The sequence below is a fragment of the Siniperca chuatsi genome, linkage group LG19, assembly GCF_020085105.1.
Source record: "Siniperca chuatsi isolate FFG_IHB_CAS linkage group LG19, ASM2008510v1, whole genome shotgun sequence".
Lineage (NCBI taxonomy): Eukaryota > Metazoa > Chordata > Actinopteri > Centrarchiformes > Sinipercidae > Siniperca > Siniperca chuatsi.
This window is the reverse complement of record NC_058060.1, coordinates 14,039,017-14,058,359: the sequence shown is the minus strand read 5'-3', so window position 1 is coordinate 14,058,359 and position 19,343 is coordinate 14,039,017. Positions and strand designations below refer to the sequence as shown.

The following is a 19,343-nucleotide window of genomic DNA, read 5'->3' as shown; positions in this document are numbered from 1 at the left end:
ATACAGGTAGAGGAGGTCAGATGTGAAAGAAAGGAAAAATGTGAAATATTAAGACAGACGGCACAGCAGGGAGCAGTAGAAAACAATAGAAGCAATAAAAAAGAAAGGATGATAGAGCTGCTAACACAAGAAGCCCAAGCATGAAATCATTTATATTGCTCTACCACTACCGCAGGCACAAATAGTGTATATTTACTGGCAGGCATTGTAATAAACATTAATCAGAGAATGTCTCGTCTGTTATAGATGGCTTGACCTAAATTACCACACTGTAAATCATAGAAATCCCTGAGCAGTTGGTAAATATTTCCTTTATCCACACAATTTAATTTTCATAGTCGGGGTCAGAGATGTACTCTTACAGTCAGTCTTTGTGTATTTCAGCCATAACCTTAATGTAATATAAGTCATTTCATATCCCAAGCCCATAAAATTTATTTTGAGTGTTTAAAATAATTGCATGTTTTATGTATTGACTCATACATTTATGTTATGAAGGCATGTGTACCAACACACACACACACACACACACGCACACACACACACACACACACACACACACACACATGCACCCTGTCACTTCTTTGCTGCCTCACCTCTCACTCTCTTACTGTCAAACAGACACACACACACACATCTAAATGTAGAGCAACATTAATTCTATAGCAGATGAATGAGTGTTTTTGGCGTTGCTTCCCCCCTGGGAGTTGTGGGCAAAGTGAGAGCGTTGCTATTTCAGCTGCGGTGTAAGGGGGGGGCTGCCGGGTCTGACCGCAGAGAGAGGGCCGCTGCTGGGGCTGTGGCCGAGGCCCCTGCAACTGACCCAGGGAGCAGACAGTAAACCCTGGGTTTATGGAAGTTCAGAATGCGGTGGGTCCCCAATGTGAGAGCTCTTGTATCACTTTCTGTACATATACAGAAGTAGGTTAGACAGCAGAGGCGCCTTGAAAGAGAGGGTTTTATATTCATCTATAGTGTTCAGTAAACACTGATCTGGTGCATCTTAACTAAGGGCAGTGGTTCAATGTAGGTTTACTCTGTACCTAAGTACAATTGTACTCTGTTACTTTTGTACTTAACTACATATCAGCGGATGATATTGCAGTTTTTACTATACTACATTTATCTAACAGTGATTACATTTTAGATTTTACATTAAAAAAAACATATGATGAGCTTATAAAATACACTACATTGTTAAAGATTAAAGCAGTGGTTCCCAACCTTTTTGGCTTGTGGCTCTATATTGTATAGTTTTAAGTGCAATAGCATGTCCTGTCCTTTCACCCCACAATCTACCAATCCATGTTTTCACCAGCTTCCAGGGACCATGCTGAATCTGAAATCTGACATAGATTATGAATCTTACAAAGATCAAATATATCCATAATTGAGTGACAGAACTGTCTATTCAGTCCCTGACTCACCTGATAGGTAAGGGCTAAGGCCCAAAAAAATAAGCATGAAAACATCAGGGAGTCATGGAAACAGAGCAAAATCACTGCCGGCACATGTTCGGCACAAGAAGACACAAGAAGACTGTGAAGACACAAAAAGATTGTGTCTCTCCCTGTGGAAAGTAGGTCTGTACAGGGGGGAAACACACAGAGGCCTGGTGATTAGCTACTGTTTCCACATGTGCCACAGCTACCAGTGAAAATGACCAGATGACAAAAGACAAAACCTGCTTGTTTCCATTATGGAACTTGCACTGTGTTGCAGCGGGAGGGGAAACAGTGACGACAAATTCAGGGTTTGGAATTAACAAAGAGTTGGTTTGTGTTTTAATGCCCCCAAGGAGTCACCTGTGAACAGTTAGACTCAGGAGAATGGGGCCACTTTTGCTGCCAGGCCCCACAGAGGAGGCAGATCTGGTGAAAATTAATGCATATTGACCAAAGCCAGTTAAGTTACCAGGTAAGACTGCAACAGTCCGTCAACAACCTTTAAGTGCATGTTACTGTTCTGAGGATGAACCATTATCAAAGGAATAACATAACTCCTATATGAAATACAAATATCATAAATATTATAATACTATTAAAATCAATAATATACTATAAAATCTAGAGGGAAGATCTAGCACCATAACCAACAAGTGCAATAAGGTTAACTTATTACTGAGTACAGTAAACATTTTACTGTTAACTTGCACAAGATTGGAGAAAAAAGATTCTGCTCATATTATACTGTATACACGCACGACCACGGACGCGCACAGAGGTCTTGGCATGAAGGAGTGGGCCGTATCCAACCTTTTGGAGAGGCGTGGTCAGGGGCGGCACTCTCCACGCGCAGCCAAGTTGAGGATAAAATGTGGATAAGTGATGCTTTAGCGGCTTTGGTGCAAGAATCCCGAAAGAAGAAAGACCCACTCTCTCTTTCTCCAACTGATGAAAACGGAGCGAAGCGACCACATAACATATTTGATTAATGTCATATGGCAGCCGGCGACAGTCATCACCTCCACCTGAGCTCTGCAACGTACTTTGAAGGCGGATCTTTTTTTCTTCTTCTTTGCTGCTGAAGTTTTCTCACAGCCAGATCTCCTGTCAGGAGCTCAAGAAGCGGGCTGCATTCCAATTCATTAAAGGTAAATTATTTCCAAAGTCATTAAATCACACCACTCCATTTCTATTTCAATATGCATTACTCTTCACATTTTCCATGGGGTAGCCCATTGGCACGTTTAATCAGCCTCTGTCAGCATTGCTGTATGCATACCAAAAAGTTCAACTGAAAGTATATATATACATATGGTATTGTGAATGCATTAGCTACATTATGCATCATTTTGTGCACTTCACTACGTTTATTACAGCTGTACTGCTTAATGTGATTTGAAATGCTGTATTTATTTTTAACAGCTCCCAAGCTGTCTTTCCTTTTTTTATTTAGGAAAAAAGTTCTTCAACACTAGTAGTGATTTCTTTGACCCACTAGCCATCCCCAGTCTGCCAGTTTACCACTGGTGAACCCCATGAAGTTACCCATGGCACTGCAACAGACCAAGTGTCTGCAAGCCAATGCACTGTCCTCACCAAGTTCAATATTGACTCAAGTTATTCAGCAAATTTGATACAGAACACCAATTCCAATCCTTCCAATAATCCTGTTTTTCACTCTCCTCTCGGCTCCTTTGCCAGCTCACATTGTAGAAGAGCATCTTTCTGTGCTGGCCCGCGCCCTGTTTCGCCCCATCCGTCCAAGCCTGAGTTTGAGAGGATCACCACCATCACAATCTCCAGCACTTACCAGGATGAGGCACGTATCTCTGCGCTGGCTGAGGGGCGTGTCCCTGCTCCTGCTGCTCCAGACGGCCAATTCCATGGTGATGCTTCCAAACTCCACTGGCTGGGAGCAGGTTCTGGACAAGTACCTGGACGAGGAGGGGGACTGGTGGGAAGCCAAGCAGAGGGGGAAGAGGGCCATTACAGACAATGACGCTCAGCTCATCCTGGACCTTCACAACAAGCTCAGAGGCGAGGTCTACCCTCCTGCTTCCAACATGGAGTACATGGTAGGTGGATGGAGGATTCCCAGAAGAGGTGCATTTATACTTCATGCAGTTTATGTGTGTTAAAATGCTTTGACCCCATTCTGAACTCCCTAAGAGTCTTAGTCATATAGCTTATTGAACTGACCCAGTCACCAGACCGGCTGGCACGTATTCCACTTGGCACACAAGCAGAATGCCAGCATCTAAGCACCTTTGCACATGAGACCCCTCTCCACACACACGCACACACACACACACACACACACACACGAGTCTGTACCCATGTGACTTTGATTGTTTTGCCAGAAGAGAAGAATTCCACCAACTTGCCAATGATCACATTACTACTTTTTTTTTTACTCGTGCTAAGAGATTTGTTTGACTTTATCCTTCGACCATCACGTGCGTGTACAGCGCCAGATCACTTTTCACAGTGCAATTAGAATCAGAGCACGGCACCAGGGCTTGTTTTACCAGCTGTCTACCCCCCACTAAACCCACACATACACACAGAGGCACACCACACCTTCTGAAAGTCTGTGCTCCACAGATCTGGAACTTTTCCAAATACACTACATGTGTAGTGTTGTGTACTGCTTGACCGCCACAGTGCATTTCCACCAACAGTACTTAGGAGGTTAAAAATCAATACAGTGTGCAGAAGGTAATGAGGTTTTATCATCCTTTCATCTCCACTTAAAGAGCTGCAGAACAAAAGGCAGTATTATTCTGTGGTAAAGGCAAATAAACAGTTCCTGCTGGGGGCAATTGCTGGACTGTGTAATTGTATAATTGAGAGGTTGGACTTGAGGACCCCTTGTGTGTGTGCAGACATGTACATATGTGTGTGAAAGCACCACTCTGCCTGGCAGGCTTCTGGTCGAGGCACACTCTAGTGGAGAAATGCTGAGCCAGCAGTGCACAGCTCCTTTCTACTGTCTCCTGTTACAGTTGGCTTGGTTTTTTTAGCTCCAGGGGCACCCAGGGGTGAAATATGGAGAGGTATGCAACAAGAGGACATGAGGTGAGAGAAAGAGAGTCAAAGCTAGCAAGGAATAGAGTAGGTAAATAAAAATAGAGGTGTAAAAATGATAAAGGAGATTTGCACATAGAAAGGAGAGGCAATGAGAAACAGATGGAGGGACAGAAAATAGCAATAGAGGTGTCAAAATAATTGAAAAGAAGATGAGGTTGAATACGAGTGCGGCAAGAGGAAATGAGAAAAGAAAGATAGAGATATCTGGAAAGGGCACAAAGTAAAAAGAGACAATGACTTGTAAAGATATGTGAGGCAATCTTATTTGCAGTTCTGTAGATGTCAATATCTTCCAGGCAAGAAACTGTTCAGGTCACATATAAAGTGGATCTTCAGTGATTTTCTGCGCTTTATTTTGAAAGGGGCTCCATATTTCTCTGATTTTCCTTCTGTCTGTGTTGAACTGCTGTCACCTTTCAAAATCTCACAGCAGTTCACTGTACTGGAAGACTTCATAGACATGCTCCCCTGCTCTCCCTACACACTCATGCATACAGATACACACATCACTCACACACTCACACAAATATCGCACATGCATAGCCATTCGCCCATCAGCTCTGTTATTGTCTGCCATTGTATTAAACCATAACCCGGCTGACCCTCTGTGGCAATCATCACAGAGACTCAGAGATAACATCAATTCAAATCCCCCTCTTTCCTCCCCCTTCATCTGTTTCCTTTTCTTGCCCTCTCTCTCTGCCTCCCTCTCCCTTATCCCTGTGGCTCCGTTCCCATTCTGTCATTATCCAACACAGAGGCCCAAAAAATTCCCCACATAAGCATTCACACTCTGCAGCGATCCACAAAGCTTCAGTGTACCTTCAGTAGGGGGGACAGCGGTTCTGCCTCTCACTCAAATGTTGACCCACAGGTATAAACAAAGAAGTGTCAGTGTTTGAAGTGCTGCAAGACAAACAGATGGCATCTTGGGAGAAAGGGCCCCACCTGCCTTGATGTGTAACTTGGCTTTGCTGAGCTGCAGGTGGTGGCGATGTTAGTGGTTTAAGATAAAGCTGTATTGACATTTTTCTGTTCGGGATGTGTCAGAGTTGTGCTGCAAGTGTCGGTCATTTTAATCCATCGTTGAATAATGTGGCTGTCCAATCAGACAATAATTAAGGTCTAGACTAATAAATTTGCCTCAAATTAACGTTACCCAAGATGTTTAATTATGGTGATGTATACAAGCATGTGAAACAGTATTTACACAGCTTCAGTGTTAGGAAAAAGATTAATAAAATTGCAAAATACATTCATTTACAAAGTCATTATCAGACACCAGTGGCAAAAGCAGAGCAGTCCAAATGTCTTTTATCCGAGCAACCTTCTGCAGCTTCTCCTGCAGATTACCTCAGAGCTCACAGACCAGCTGGAAGATTGAATGTCTCAAGTGTGTCCTGGGTTTTCCCCCAGGTCTGGGATAGCTGGTTAAGCCCAGAAAACCTCCAGAGGGAAGGGAAGTCTGCTGGAGTCTCTAGATGTAAAGAGCAGCAGCTGAATACAATAGTATGAAAAAATGTTGGTCCTCCCAAATCACTTACTGTAGCTCCAGTCCACATACAGCAACACAGCCAAAAAGACAACATTATCCCAAAAGAGCAAAGATGCCACCCTAATGACACAAAACTGGACCTGCACTGGCTGTATCCTGTCTATGAATATTACAAACAGGCGAGGCAACAAGGTGTACCTTGTGGGAGTCCAGTGCCCACACTGAACCTACTTGATGTAATGCCAAGAATGTAAACATAGCTCTTGCTTTAAATGTACTTACAATAAATGTCTCGCAATAGCACCTTCCACGAATACTTCAGGGAACATGGTCATGGCCTCAACCTGGCGCTTGACATTTTTCCAACTGTCTTCTTTACTTGTCCTCGGCATATCTTCGCTCCTGGAAAACAGGAGTGAAGGTATATCAAGGACATACCCCTGTTTGACATAGAGCAAATCTGAATCTTACATTTCTGCGCCCTGACCAGATGGGAATGTCTTTTGGGTTTGGTAGTTCCTCAAAGTTTTGCCCTCCATTACTGACTCACCAACGTTCTCTAAAACCTTTGTGAGGACACACACTGAGTTTTTTCACTTCTGTGATTCCTGCACTGCAGCGGCAGCTCCTTTGGTCTGTTGATGATTCTGTGATAATCCCAGAGTTGCCTGGGCCAACAAGGCTCAGAAAGGCCTCCTTCTTCAGCCACTTACTGCTACTGTCCAGCACCAGGTTCTTGGGATTGCTGCCACAAGAAGCACCAACCACCATTATTGATCAATGAAATGTGAAAAGGAAACGTGGGAAAAAAGTCTGCTTTTGTGCAGCTGTACTCTGGAGGAAGTTATATTTTGGTAGCTGATAGGCTGATATTTGCTAATTGTTTATTATTGATAATATTGATAATGTGACTGTTATTATTATTATTTCCAAGATATTATAAAGCCCAATATCAGACCAAATCAAAATATAAGGCTAACCCTACCGTATACTTGTGTGGTTCACTTATGATGCCCATTAAGTGAGACAGCTTCCTGTTCAAGTCAAGCCTACAATAAATGGCTATGCAGTTCTGGTCAAACTATGTTTTTGTTATAACATGATAATGGGAGATAATGGTATTTACTGGTTGACAAAATTCAGACAATGGTCAGCCCCAGGACCTCTTATGTGAGTTGATGTGGGCTGGAATGCACTGAATGAAACACTGTACACTCTATATTGCTGTGGGAAATTATAGTAGTAGTTTGGCCAATTTAACATACACACATTGAAACACATAGGACGTACACAATTTTCCTTAATTTCATGTACAGTGTTTTTTACTATTGATCACTTATTAACTCACCAGTTGCCTGCTTGTCTTCTCTCTCACATCATCTTATCGCCTCTTCTTCTCTACTCTCTGTCAGGTATCTTATTTAACTTATGTACTCCCCCCCAATTTCCATATCTTTTTCCTGCTTTTTTAGTATTTCTCTGAATGTGACATTGATCATGAACAGGAAACCCAAACTTACAAAGGAGGTGCAACTCTGGACCCTTTGGAATGCAACCAGATGACCAAGGAAGAGAGAGAGAAAAAAAACCTGGCCGCAAAATGAAGTGTTAAGCGAAATACACAATGCTTTGTGCACAGTGCTGAAAGACTTTAGCAGGGGAGGTGTTTTTCTTTATGGGCCTCAGCAGAAGTGTAGCCCGGGTAGCTGGTAGGTGGATGGGGGCAGGGGTTACTTGGTTACGAGGCCTCCCCTGCTGGGATAACTGTGCAAACTGTACAAACAACAGCAGCTTGACAAGCCGGCTGCACTCTGCACCAGATTCAACAGCTGAAAAATATGTGTCTTGGTCGACACTTTCTGAGCCTGCTTTCTCTGCAGGTTTGAGGACGATGGAATGAGTTCCTCAGCTGGAAGGGTCCTGTTCGTGTTTATTATTATTTAAGACATGCTTCAAGAGCATCACAAATCACGTCTTTGTGATAGAAACTATAATCAGCCACATTCCCTTCCAAGACACTGTAGCCAAAGTTTTGGTCATTTCTGACTTGAATGCTACTGTAGTTGTGGCCACAGCTAAATGTTTTCCGACCCATAACCATTCATTAATGGTCAAAAACATCGTGTTGACCCCGTTCAAGTACAGAACATCCTATGTGCAGTGGTTTGGCAGTTACCACAGCTCAATGCAATGTGTTTCAGTTTGCTTATCAGTGTAAACATTGATTATTTTCTCGTTCAAGGAGGTCACTTGTCTTGAAAATCGAAGGGGAAAATGGTGTGAATAGAAATCAAGGTTATAATTGAACTGCTTCCTTCTGCATTCTTCCACTACTGATGATGACCAGGCTTAAATCTCTTCAGTGTTTCTGTTTCAGCATCGTAAGCTATTGTTGTGGCAAAAAGGGATGACCAGGGATTACAAAATAGATATGACAATACTGACATACTGACATTTATTTGTAGCTCATTGCCGACAGAGGTAATTTCTGAGCAGAGATAGAGTTTCACGTAAACAAATTCTCATTCCTGTTTTAGCCCTGGCTCTGTCAGTCATTATTTGGCCTTATTGAGCAAGACAAGACCACAGGCAGCTACAGATGAGGTTTCTTTTACACTGATAAGCTCCTTCTTTGCAGGTGTAAAGATGAATGTGGAATATACTCCACACCTCCAACAGTTTATTTGTTCTATATGCCAGTTATGTAACATTTCTACAAGGCTTTGTGTTGAAATCTGACATAACACACATCCGCAATCATGGCAGTCAGCCAATATTACCTTGGCGTTGTTAATTTAAACAAATACATCCTCTCAACAGCCGACAGGATTCCCAGAAAGCGCTGAAGAAACTGCTCAGAGTTAAGAGTTAATTTGCAGTGTTGCCAGACATCCTGTTGTTAGGTAGGTGTGTGTTTCGGGAGTAATGCAGAGAACAACAGTTGTTTCTGGTGGGACTGAAAGTGGGTGACGGACGATGGAGGAGGAAGGTGGTGGAAGCAGGGGAGTTATTTTAGAGTCTGTTATTGGATGAGATTTCAGTGAGGCTAAGCTATGACTTCCAGGGCCCAATGTGTGAAATGTGTAAACTTCTGACACCTCCGCTGGTATACCAATGCACATGCTCACACACACAGTCACACATTTATGCCCACACACGTAAACTAACTGACTTTCTCGTACAAACCTGTTACATAAGATATCCCACGCTGAAGGTGAAAGTAAAGGTGTGCAATTAAAGGAACATACACTGTCCTTCGGAGGACTTACAGCTGGTGTTATTCTAAAAATTTTTATGGCAGAATGTAGGTCAGCAGAGAGGAAGGACACTCTTTGCATTCTCAGAAAACCCCAGAATGGGAATATGATCCCTTAGTATCCAACCAGAGCCAAACTTAACTGAGAGGGCAATTCAGAGAGAGGTAAAGTGAAACAAAAGCTTGCACCCAGACATCTCACCAGAGACATATGGAAGGTATTACTTAAGGAAAAACAGCTTTTGCATTTTTTTAATAACACCCGATCCTACGGGAAAACCCATCTGGGGAAAGTCAGCTGAGCAGCAATAAGAAAGTCTAAAAGCTCTTTATACAGCAGCAGCAACACATCAACATAGTTCTGCATTTAGTTTAGAGATTAGTGCACTTACTTAGCCATAGCAGCTCATTGTCCCTATGACTTATCATAACATATGATAAGTAATCCTTGTTCAGTATGTGTTTGAATACCACCTTACATCACAGCATTGACAGCTTAACAAACCCTGTAAGGCAGTGAATATCTCCAGTTACTCACTAGCCGTTCTATAAACTGACATTGCAATATCTCATGGCCCATTAGTAGCAACATAAGCGGTTTTGTCTTGCGCTGGATCGGTTTATTTCCACTTCTTATAAAATATAATCCAGAAAATTTCTTCACATTGTATTTCCATCTCATCTCCTGTGCAGGTGTGGGACACAGAGTTGGAGCGTACGGCAGAGGAGTGGGCAGAGACCTGTCTGTGGGAGCACGGTCCTGCCAGTTTACTGCCACAGATCGGACAGAACCTGGGAGCACACTGGGGAAGGTAAACAATAATTCAATGTGCTCAGTTTTCGGAATTTAAGGTCTTTAAAGTCAGCATCTGTGTGTACGTGTGTGTGTGTCTGTAACGTGATGACAGACACCAAGCAACCCCTTGACTCTGCGTTGTGTTGGGTTGTGTTGGGTGGAGAAATGAGTGATGGGAGGCTTGCATCAAATTCTGTGCTGCCTTTTATTATATGCACTAATGGAAAGTACATTTACTAAACTGCTGTATTTAGGTAAAATTCTGAGGTTCCATTTTATGCTATTTAATACTCCTACTCCACTACATTTCAGAGGTAAATATTGTACTTTTTATTCCACTACATTTATTTGACAGGTATAGTTACTTTTCAGATTAAGATTTTAGAAAAAGGGCAAACCACTGGTTTCCATCCTTTTTTACTTTTTGCTTGAGACCCCTTATAAAGAAGCAGTGTCGGGTCGGGGCCTCATGTTTCAGATGTCTGTACATTAACAGTTCCAGCAAAGAGAGATAACTAAACTAAAAATGATCTAATGTTTGACAAAAAAATTGTTTAGCAGAGTTTTGTTTTTCTTCTTTCCTGACCCCTTAATCATCTCTGAACCCCTCAGATGTATCTTGTTATATTAACAGTGCACCTGGCATACAAGCTAGCTGCAGCACTAGCTGCTAGCTAGCTTGTATGGCAGGTTCACTGTTTTACTTTATGTAACCAATTTAGCACTGTCAAATGCATTACATCCACTTGTTACACTCCCCATAAAACCACAATTTGTTGTTTTTAGATTTCTGTTTGTGTACAGACTAAACAAACAATAGGCTACATAATATGTTAATTAGTGAACTTGCAGGGTGCACTGTTTGGCTTTATATGATCAATTTAGCAGTAAAATACATTACATCCACTCATTACATTTTGTAGTAGCATTTCAATAAGTCCCAACACTAATAAATTCATACAGAGGACATATTGATATGAATTTGCTACATTTGTGCAGAGCACTGAGCTAAACAACGTACCTCGGGCATATCTCATGAAAGCAAAGTTACCTACTTCACCTACGGCCATGAGCCAACAAACCTGTATACTACTGGATATATTGCAAGTGGAATCACACACAGTACAGACTCTGTTACATGTGTTCATTTGTTTGTTCATTTGTTACCTCAGTCCCCCATAGAGCATCTGAAAACAGCACTGCTTCACATAAGGGACTCTTGATTCACATCTAATCATATCACTCCACAGTCAAGATGTCCATTTGATTCTAATCAGATTAACTAGCAACACCTGATGCCAAATCTGTGTCAATCCTTGGTCACTGCAATTTATTCAGAGAGCACAAATGTTTGATTGCCAGCTAAAAGCTTAATAGCAGTCTTAACAGATGTGTGTACATTGCTGTGGTTACCAACGGTGCTAACCACAGATGGTAACTACATATGTTTGTTGTATAGCTGAGTGCAGTGTAAATTACTTTATCTTTTGATACATATTCTGTATCAAATAAATACTTGATTTGCTTGGTTTGGTTAGTGTGCCCTTTAGGGTCTTGTCACCTTGTCAGACCATATTTTAGTTAGAAGTTATGATGTGCTTGCTGTATCTTATCTCTTTTGCTACCAGCTGTATCTTGGAACACATTTTGAAGAACATTTTTGTAAACTTTGTGGTTTTGGATACATGTCAACATGAATTAACCATTTACATTTACAAGAGTTGCTTTGTTTTGCACTAATAAAACAACAATTATTTAATTATATTCTAACACTTAAAGGTCACCTACTGCATGGGTATCATGTATGTGCATATAGGTTCTTGAAAGAGGACTTGCAGGAAGCAGAGAACAGCTTTGATGCATAATACCAACTCCTGCACCAACAGAGACAATACAAGACAATAGAAATGTTGTTTGGAACATTGTCATCATAGGTATGGTTACTCATCTCTCCAGGTATCGTCCACCCACGTTCCATGTGCAGGCCTGGTATGATGAAGTGAAAGACTACTCCTTCCCTTACCCTCAGGAGTGTAACCCCTACTGCCCCTTCAGATGCTCCGGCCCAGTTTGTACACATTATACACAGGTAGCTAGGTCTGGATCATACTATTTCATCAGGATTTTGGAGACTTCATCCTTTTAGTGATTTAAAACTTCATCATCAGTTTTTCATGGTCTGTCTTGTCATCCTTTTGCAGCTGGTTTGGGCCACCAGCAGTCGGATTGGCTGTGCCATCAACATGTGTTACAACATGAATGTGTGGGGACAGATTTGGGCCAAAGCTGTCTATCTTGTCTGCAACTATTCACCAAAGTAAGCACATGTTGTTGTGATGTTTTTTTCACAGCTGCATGGCTGATACACAATGGGGGTGGAAAGCAATATGGGTTATCAATTTTGCTCAATTTTGTAGTAAGTGTTCTGTTCAATAAACCTTGCTTGTCATATGACCTGAACAGGGGAAACTGGTGGGGCCATGCACCTTACAAACATGGGACACCGTGCTCTGCCTGTCCTCCCAGCTATGGAGGAGGCTGCAAGGACAACCTCTGCTACAAAGGTATGGTTGGGTGGAAAATAGAGAAAGACAATAAAGCAATAAAGCCTGCGGAAAAATGTGCTTACTATACCCTGCTTTTGTGACTTTACTTGAAGATGACAGCTCCAACCCTCCACAAGAGGAAACGGAAGAAAACAACTTCATTGAGCCGGAGGCCCCCCGTACTCCACAGAAGCCCCGGTCTAGGGCCTCCAAGCCTGAGCCTCCCAGTCTCCCTGCCCCAGCCCCCACCAAGCCCCCCACAGAGGACCTGCGGAAGAATGAAGTGGTCAACACAGAGCAGATGTGTAAGCTGCCATTTAACTGTTTATTCTGGATCTAGTTTCATCTCAAAATGGAGGGTGTAGGTTCTGGTTTAGGGTTGGGAGGTGCACAGAGTGGCAAGACCAATAGAGCTTTATCTAACAAAAAGAAACCAGAGAATTTGTGAGTAGCTGCCTGCTTAGTGTTGAACAAGAAATAATGGATAACAGGCGCAAAAAAATAGGCCTTGACCGGAACTATTTTTCTTGCAATTTATCTTAAATTGCCTTGATGTTCTGTAGCCTTTATCTGTCATCTCCACGATTAACCCTGACAGTTTCTGAAAATGTACTTAATATTGCAAGTCACTCTTTGGAGCAGGGAGGGGAGGTCTATTTTAGCACGATCCCCTGAGTGAGTGTTTGCTTTTGGCTGGCTGAGAGGGGTTGAGGGGTGAGAGGGGCTCGCTGTGGTTTTTAAATGGCTTCCTCTTTGCAGTGCAAGGGGCCTGTGCTTGTAAGCTGAGACACTTCCTCTAGTATTGCTGACCACCCTGAACCTTGTTGCAGGAATTCTTCTCTTTGGTCCTTGAAGCATCACAACAATGGACTTCACTGGGTTTCACTCAACTCAAGCTTTTAGAAACTAGCCGTCTGCATCAGAGCAGCCAATGCATGCATGCATGTTGGTTCCTGTACGAGCACTAAAAGGCCTTTATGTTTGTTTTTCAGCTCAGCTTGTGACCTGTGACACTAAGCTTCGAGATCAGTGTAAAGGAACACCATGTAATAGGTACAGTTAAGATGAAATATAATAAAAACAACACAAAATGGAGTATACAGTACATTTCACCTTATTTTTCCTATATTAATCTACAGATATGAGTGCCCAGCTGGGTGCCTAGATTCTACAGGAAAAGTAGTTGGTACAGTATACTATGAAATGGTGAGTAAATTGGGTGGGTTAATTTCCTACATTGGTCAATATTATGCCAATTAGCAGCTGTCAAAGTGTCCTTGAGCAAGACATTTAAGTGCTACTTGCTTACAACTGTGCCAGCAAAAGGCCTTTAATGTCAATTATGTTGTAAATAAAATGCTCTATTTGCAGCAATCCAGTGTGTGCAGAGCTGGTCTACATGCTGGTGTCATAGATAATGATGGAGGATGGATGGATGTAACAAGACAAGGCAGAAAGGACTTTTTCATCAAATCAAACAAGAACGGAGTCCAGTCTGTAGGGTGAGACAATAATATTAGAAACAATATCACCATGAATTTATACTGATGATATTTGAAAATTATGTAGTCTCATGTCAATGTTGTGTATTTCCTCTTGACAGAAAATATCAAAGTGCTAATTCTTTCACAGTTTCCAGAGTAGCAGGTTAGTCAGACAATAATGTGGCGCTGTAATTATACATATGTCACATTTTATGTTAAATTACTCATTATAAGCTGTGCTGCAACTGTGTTTGTTGACACTCACTGTAATTCTTCCTTGCAGTCAAAGCCATCACATGTGAAACCACAGTTGCACAGCTGTGTCCATACCAAAAGCCTGCAAGACATTGTCCAAGGTATGAACCTGACTTTATGTGTGCCTGCGTGTCAGTCTTTTTCATAAGTTTAGTTCTCCAGCCTCATCAACTCTGACTTTAACTCTCTTTTTAGGTTATACTGCCCGAGAAACTGTTTAGAAGAGAATCCTCACATATCCAGAGTAATCGGTACCAGAATATACTCTGATGTAAGTCCCTCTTTTTGAAGCTAAATGTGTTAAAAACAGATTCACCACCAGGGTCATCAGTGTTTTTCATGAATTTAGAGACTGAAATGAATCAACATTTCTTACATTACCTTTCCTCTTGCATACCTCTGTAGAAGTCCAGTATATGCCGAGCTGCGGTCCACGCTGGAGTAATCAGGAATGATGCGGGTGGTTACATTGATGTGATGCCAGTGGACAAGCGGAAACACTACATTGCCTCATACCAAAATGGCATTTTCTCAGAGAGGTATGGGATGCCTAATCTAAAAGTAGCCAAGTTGACCTAAGTGGCTAGTATGTGTGTACTGCAAATGTGTGTGCCATGTGAAATTTTTAGGGAAAATTCAAACATTTTTTATTTTTTAACTTTCAGGGATAATTGTGCAGCAAAACTTCACATTTACAATAAAACCAATCACATCCATTGTAACAGCACTGAAGATAGTTGTACCTTATATTGGAAGAAACAACATTTCTATAAATAATAGTATTCAATTTCAATAATAATAATAACCCAGCAGAGGTTTCTAGCATAGTGTCATGGAATAAATTCTTTAGGGAGATTAATGGTCCTAGTCAGCATTCTCTCTCTCAACTTGGTTGGAAAGTGAAGGGGTTAATTTGCTGGGGCTCAGGGAGGAGGAATGAGAAATCAATGGCTCTCAGGTAGAGAGAAATTTATCCACTCTGCCCTCCCTTGTGGACCTAATCTTTCCAAGATGCAGGCAGTTTTATACATCCCTCATGCAGTGCACATGGGAGGGTGAGTAGCATGTGTCTAAAATAATGAATTGCTTGGCAATTAGCTGAGAGAAGATGAGTGCATCTTAATGTAGTTCTGGGAGTGGTTTGTTTTTTGGTAGCCAGTCAAAAAGGGCAATTAGTGGACGAGGGACTAAAGTTTAATATAGTGGCTCAGATCACCAAACAAACAAACAGGAATGCAAAGCAGTCTGCAGTCAAACAGGTCATGCCAAATAGAGGCAACGTTTTTGCAATGGACATTATAGTCAGAGCAGTGTCTGGTTAGGTTTAGGTGGACGTTTTGTAAATTGTATTAATGTTATTCTCATCATTATCAGAAATGTCTGAAAAGATTAGTCTTAGGAAGGTTAAAATTGGTGGTATTTGGAAGTACAGTAGGACTGCCGTCGCACAGCCAGACTACATCTCGCAAAAACCACTTTGGTTGTGATATTCAAAACTGGAAGCTTTTTATCTTAATCTTGTTAAGAACAAATTATCAGGTAGGCTTTCATAGAAGGTGTGTAGGCATTGCTTGTAACCTAAAATTACCTCTAAATTGTATCCAGGTACAGAGTTTTTTTATTGTTCTAATACAGTAAAAGTTGGCCAACAATAGTGGGAAACAGTACAGACTTTCTGCATCTGAACCCATAAATGGACCAAGTCACTGAGGCTATAGTGACTATGTAGATAATTTACAGTAAGATGCTGAGAATATTTGCAAGTAAACCCAATACTCCTGGAATATGGGGAGGGCAAAGCTCCGTGAGGGTTGAAAAAGATAAAATATATGTAATACATCCACCTTCATAGCAGGTTTGCAAATAAGCACTACATCGTCGGCATAGAGGCATATTTTTGCTTATATCACTCCATCATTTTTCCATTTCTACTCCGAAGAGGAAGAGAGAGAGAGTAGACAACTCTGTTTGGTACCACCCGCTAAAACAGAGTAGGAAACAAGAGACATCATTGGTTTGTACAGTGGCTATTGGAATGTTAAGAAGTTTAAGAAAGGCAATAAAGTTCCTACCCAATTCAAATCTATGCAGAGTGTCAAAATGCATATCTCTAGGAGGTCGTTTAGCTCTTCTACATCAAGAAGACTGAGAAATTATGACTTTTTGAATTAGGAGACATATTAATAATGTTCGAGGCCTCTCTCTGATATTGAACAACGTGCTGTTTTAATTAATCCTTTGGTCTGTGTGGTTTCTGGCAGGATGGAATTAAACTTATGAGCCAAGATTTTAGTGACAACTTTGGCATTGTTGAGACAAAACTAGAGGGCCTATAATTCTCACCATCTTCCTACATAATGAGTCCTCAGTAACTGAAAGGGAATAACATTTAACTGTTAACAAAGAAGGGATCTTGTGATTGCCTAGGAAAAGACTTTGCTGATGCTTATAAAGTGAGAGCATGTGTCGAATCTATGCTGTAACACTTAAGAACAGCATTAAGGTTACAGGTCTGTACCAGCCTCTCTTTAAAGCTTAAGCAGCCCACATCCTGTATGGCCTGTTCTATTTTTTAGAGATATTAAATTGCACCAACTTTAGATTGTTCTGTCGTCTGCAGAATGGCTATTGTTAACATGACCTGTGTAGAGGACTAACACACACACACACACAGTCTCATTTCTTCTCTGGCCTTCCCTCTCTCTTTCTGCCCTCTCTTCCATTGTCTCTCTCCACATTTATCTTTGTCACTCTGCTGAGATGCCTGACATCTGTTAGTATCTGCCCATCATTTATCTCCTTTAACTTCACAACATGTCTGTCTTTGTTGGATTAACATGTGAAGTCCCCTGTGTTTGTATAAAAATGGTTGGTTAATCTGTTTTCTCAGGGAGCTTCAACCTATATCTGTTTGTGTCCTATCTGTCATCAGATTGTCAGATACCACACTGACGTGGACATTTCTTCGTATAAAGCCTGAAGTCTATCTGTTTGTGTGTGTATGTCATCTATGTCTCTCTGCAAAAGGCTGGTAAATGTTGTGTATCTGACACATGCCGCACCCAGACTGACTCTCCCTCTTTTTTCTCCCTTCCCTGCAGCCTTCAAAACCCTCCTGGAGGGAAGGCGTTCCGGGTATTCGCTGTGATTTGAGTGCCCCAGAGGGCGGCTTCACCAAACAGAAAGCGCACTTGGGCTGTTGAATAGGCAGTAATCAAGCCCTGTTGTCAAACTCGATGACTGAAATGTTTCTGGCTTTGCTACACAATTTAGGGGTTATAGGTCGTCTCCATGACAGCTACAAAAACTCATACACAGTGAGAAAATGTCAGTACTCACTCACATAGAGTTTTCATTTTGTCATCTTTGGCAGGAAATTTTAGGAACTGTAAATATCTCTGAATATTTTGTTGTACATATTTGTCAATAGTATCACACATGTTTTGTCTTTGTGCCATTACCTTGCCTTTTTTCACAAATAGCTGTGTATGAATACTGATTATAAAAATCCTATGATATAACATTATAATGGCACTTAGGGATGAATATCATTTTTATTGTATTAAGTCTGGCACATTTTTACTGGTGCTTTGGAGAGGTTTCTTGTCATATTTTGTACTTGTTTAATGATTGGGGGGACAAATTGTTATGCATTTATTTTTATATGATTATGCTTTATATCAATATGATTTATAAAGGATGCTGCTATATGTTTTTTGTATTGTTATTGTAATTGCCAGTGTGATGGATTTTGTTTGTTTGGTTATTTTTCCAGATAATGTGGTTCATTTAAAACTCCCTGCAGGTCGGGAAGTACACTCATCCCTCAGAGTTGCCATTCTCTAAACAAAACCTATGTGCCCGACTTCATCATGCATTGCTTTTTATTGGATGTTGCTACCCCAGAGATATTATTCAGGTCATATCTATTCATCTCCCTTTGACATTGATAAACAGAAACAATACTATGCAACAGTTATTTCAGACAGTATAGGGGAAAGGTGATTTTAAATCAACAGATAGATTTCTTCATATTTTTACAAGCTCTCAGCTTTCTTTCAAGCTGCAACCAATGTAATGGGCAATTAATTGTATTTTTGTCACTGTTTCTCTGTGCATTATATATATTTTCCTACCTCAGGTTGTTAGGAAAAGTCCATTTTGCAATAAAATATTACAACCACCACAGTTCTCTCTCACTCATAGTCAATGTTCTCAGATGCTTTTGCAAAGGCATTATTACATTTGCTCCATATACACCTAAAACGGCATCTAACTTATTATATTATTATTGGGTTTTGTTATCATAATCAATATATAATGTTTTGCAATTCAGCCCGCTTTTAAAACTAAAACATCAATGGTGCTATTACAGTAGATATTTGAAAACACTTCCAAATCTACAATTCAGCCAATGCCCCAAAAATTGCAATTCCATGACATGTAAAATTTAGCTTAGAAATTGATACATGTCTCCTTTAAACTTATGTTAGTATTGGATTTCCTGCTGTAAATCCATGGTAGCTGTGGTGATAGGGTACGATCGTTACTCAGACGCATGTTTACTTGTGCTGATTTATCCCAGCCTCAAACACCACGCTGCTTCAGATTAATTTCACCTCAAGCGTAGTCAAAGATAAATCTGGGATGAGTATTTTTGAAGTTGCAGACTTTGACAAGAAATGTTTTCTTAATAGTCTACAAATGAAAAAGCTACACATATTTTAAAATGATCAAATATTGCCACTTAGAAACTGAGAAACCATATCCACAGAAGGCTGTCAGTGGTCCTTGAACAGTTCATCTGATATGGGTTATAATACCCTCATATTAAAGCTGACAATCTGCTCTAAAACCTCATCTGCGATGAGTCATTTCACATTTACTCTAACCTTGTGGATAAGCATGCCAAGCCAAAACACCAAAGATTAAAGTACCTCAGGGAGTCACTGAAGTGGTAGGTTTTGAGGGTTGGA

General features: G+C 41.0%; 1 protein-coding gene across 1 annotated transcript; it reads left to right on the top strand.

The window, feature by feature from the left end:
• Positions 1-2,314: 2,314 nt before the first annotated feature.
• On the top strand, positions 2,315-18,555 carry crispld1a (cysteine-rich secretory protein LCCL domain containing 1a). The gene is made up of 15 exons (XM_044177303.1): positions 2,315-2,593; positions 3,147-3,520; positions 9,980-10,098; positions 12,039-12,171; positions 12,284-12,399; positions 12,546-12,646; positions 12,742-12,933; positions 13,621-13,681; positions 13,768-13,834; positions 14,000-14,130; positions 14,232-14,275; positions 14,396-14,468; positions 14,563-14,638; positions 14,773-14,906; positions 17,469-18,555. The coding sequence occupies exons 2-15, from the start codon at positions 3,260-3,262 to the stop codon at positions 17,518-17,520; spliced, it is 1,560 nt and encodes a 519-aa protein (XP_044033238.1). The 5' UTR covers positions 2,315-2,593; positions 3,147-3,259; the 3' UTR covers positions 17,521-18,555.
• The last annotated feature ends 788 nt before the right edge of the window (positions 18,556-19,343 follow it).

Coding starts and splice junctions, on each gene's coding strand:
- crispld1a (XM_044177303.1), top strand. CDS start 3,260: ATGAGGCACGTATCTCTGCGCTGGCTGAGGGGCGTGTCCCTGCTCCTG. Junction 12,400..12,545: donor GTCTGCAACTATTCACCAAA/GTAAGCACATGT, acceptor TGACCTGAACAG/GGGAAACTGGTGGGGCCATG. Junction 14,639..14,772: donor GTACCAGAATATACTCTGAT/GTAAGTCCCTCT, acceptor ATACCTCTGTAG/AAGTCCAGTATATGCCGAGC.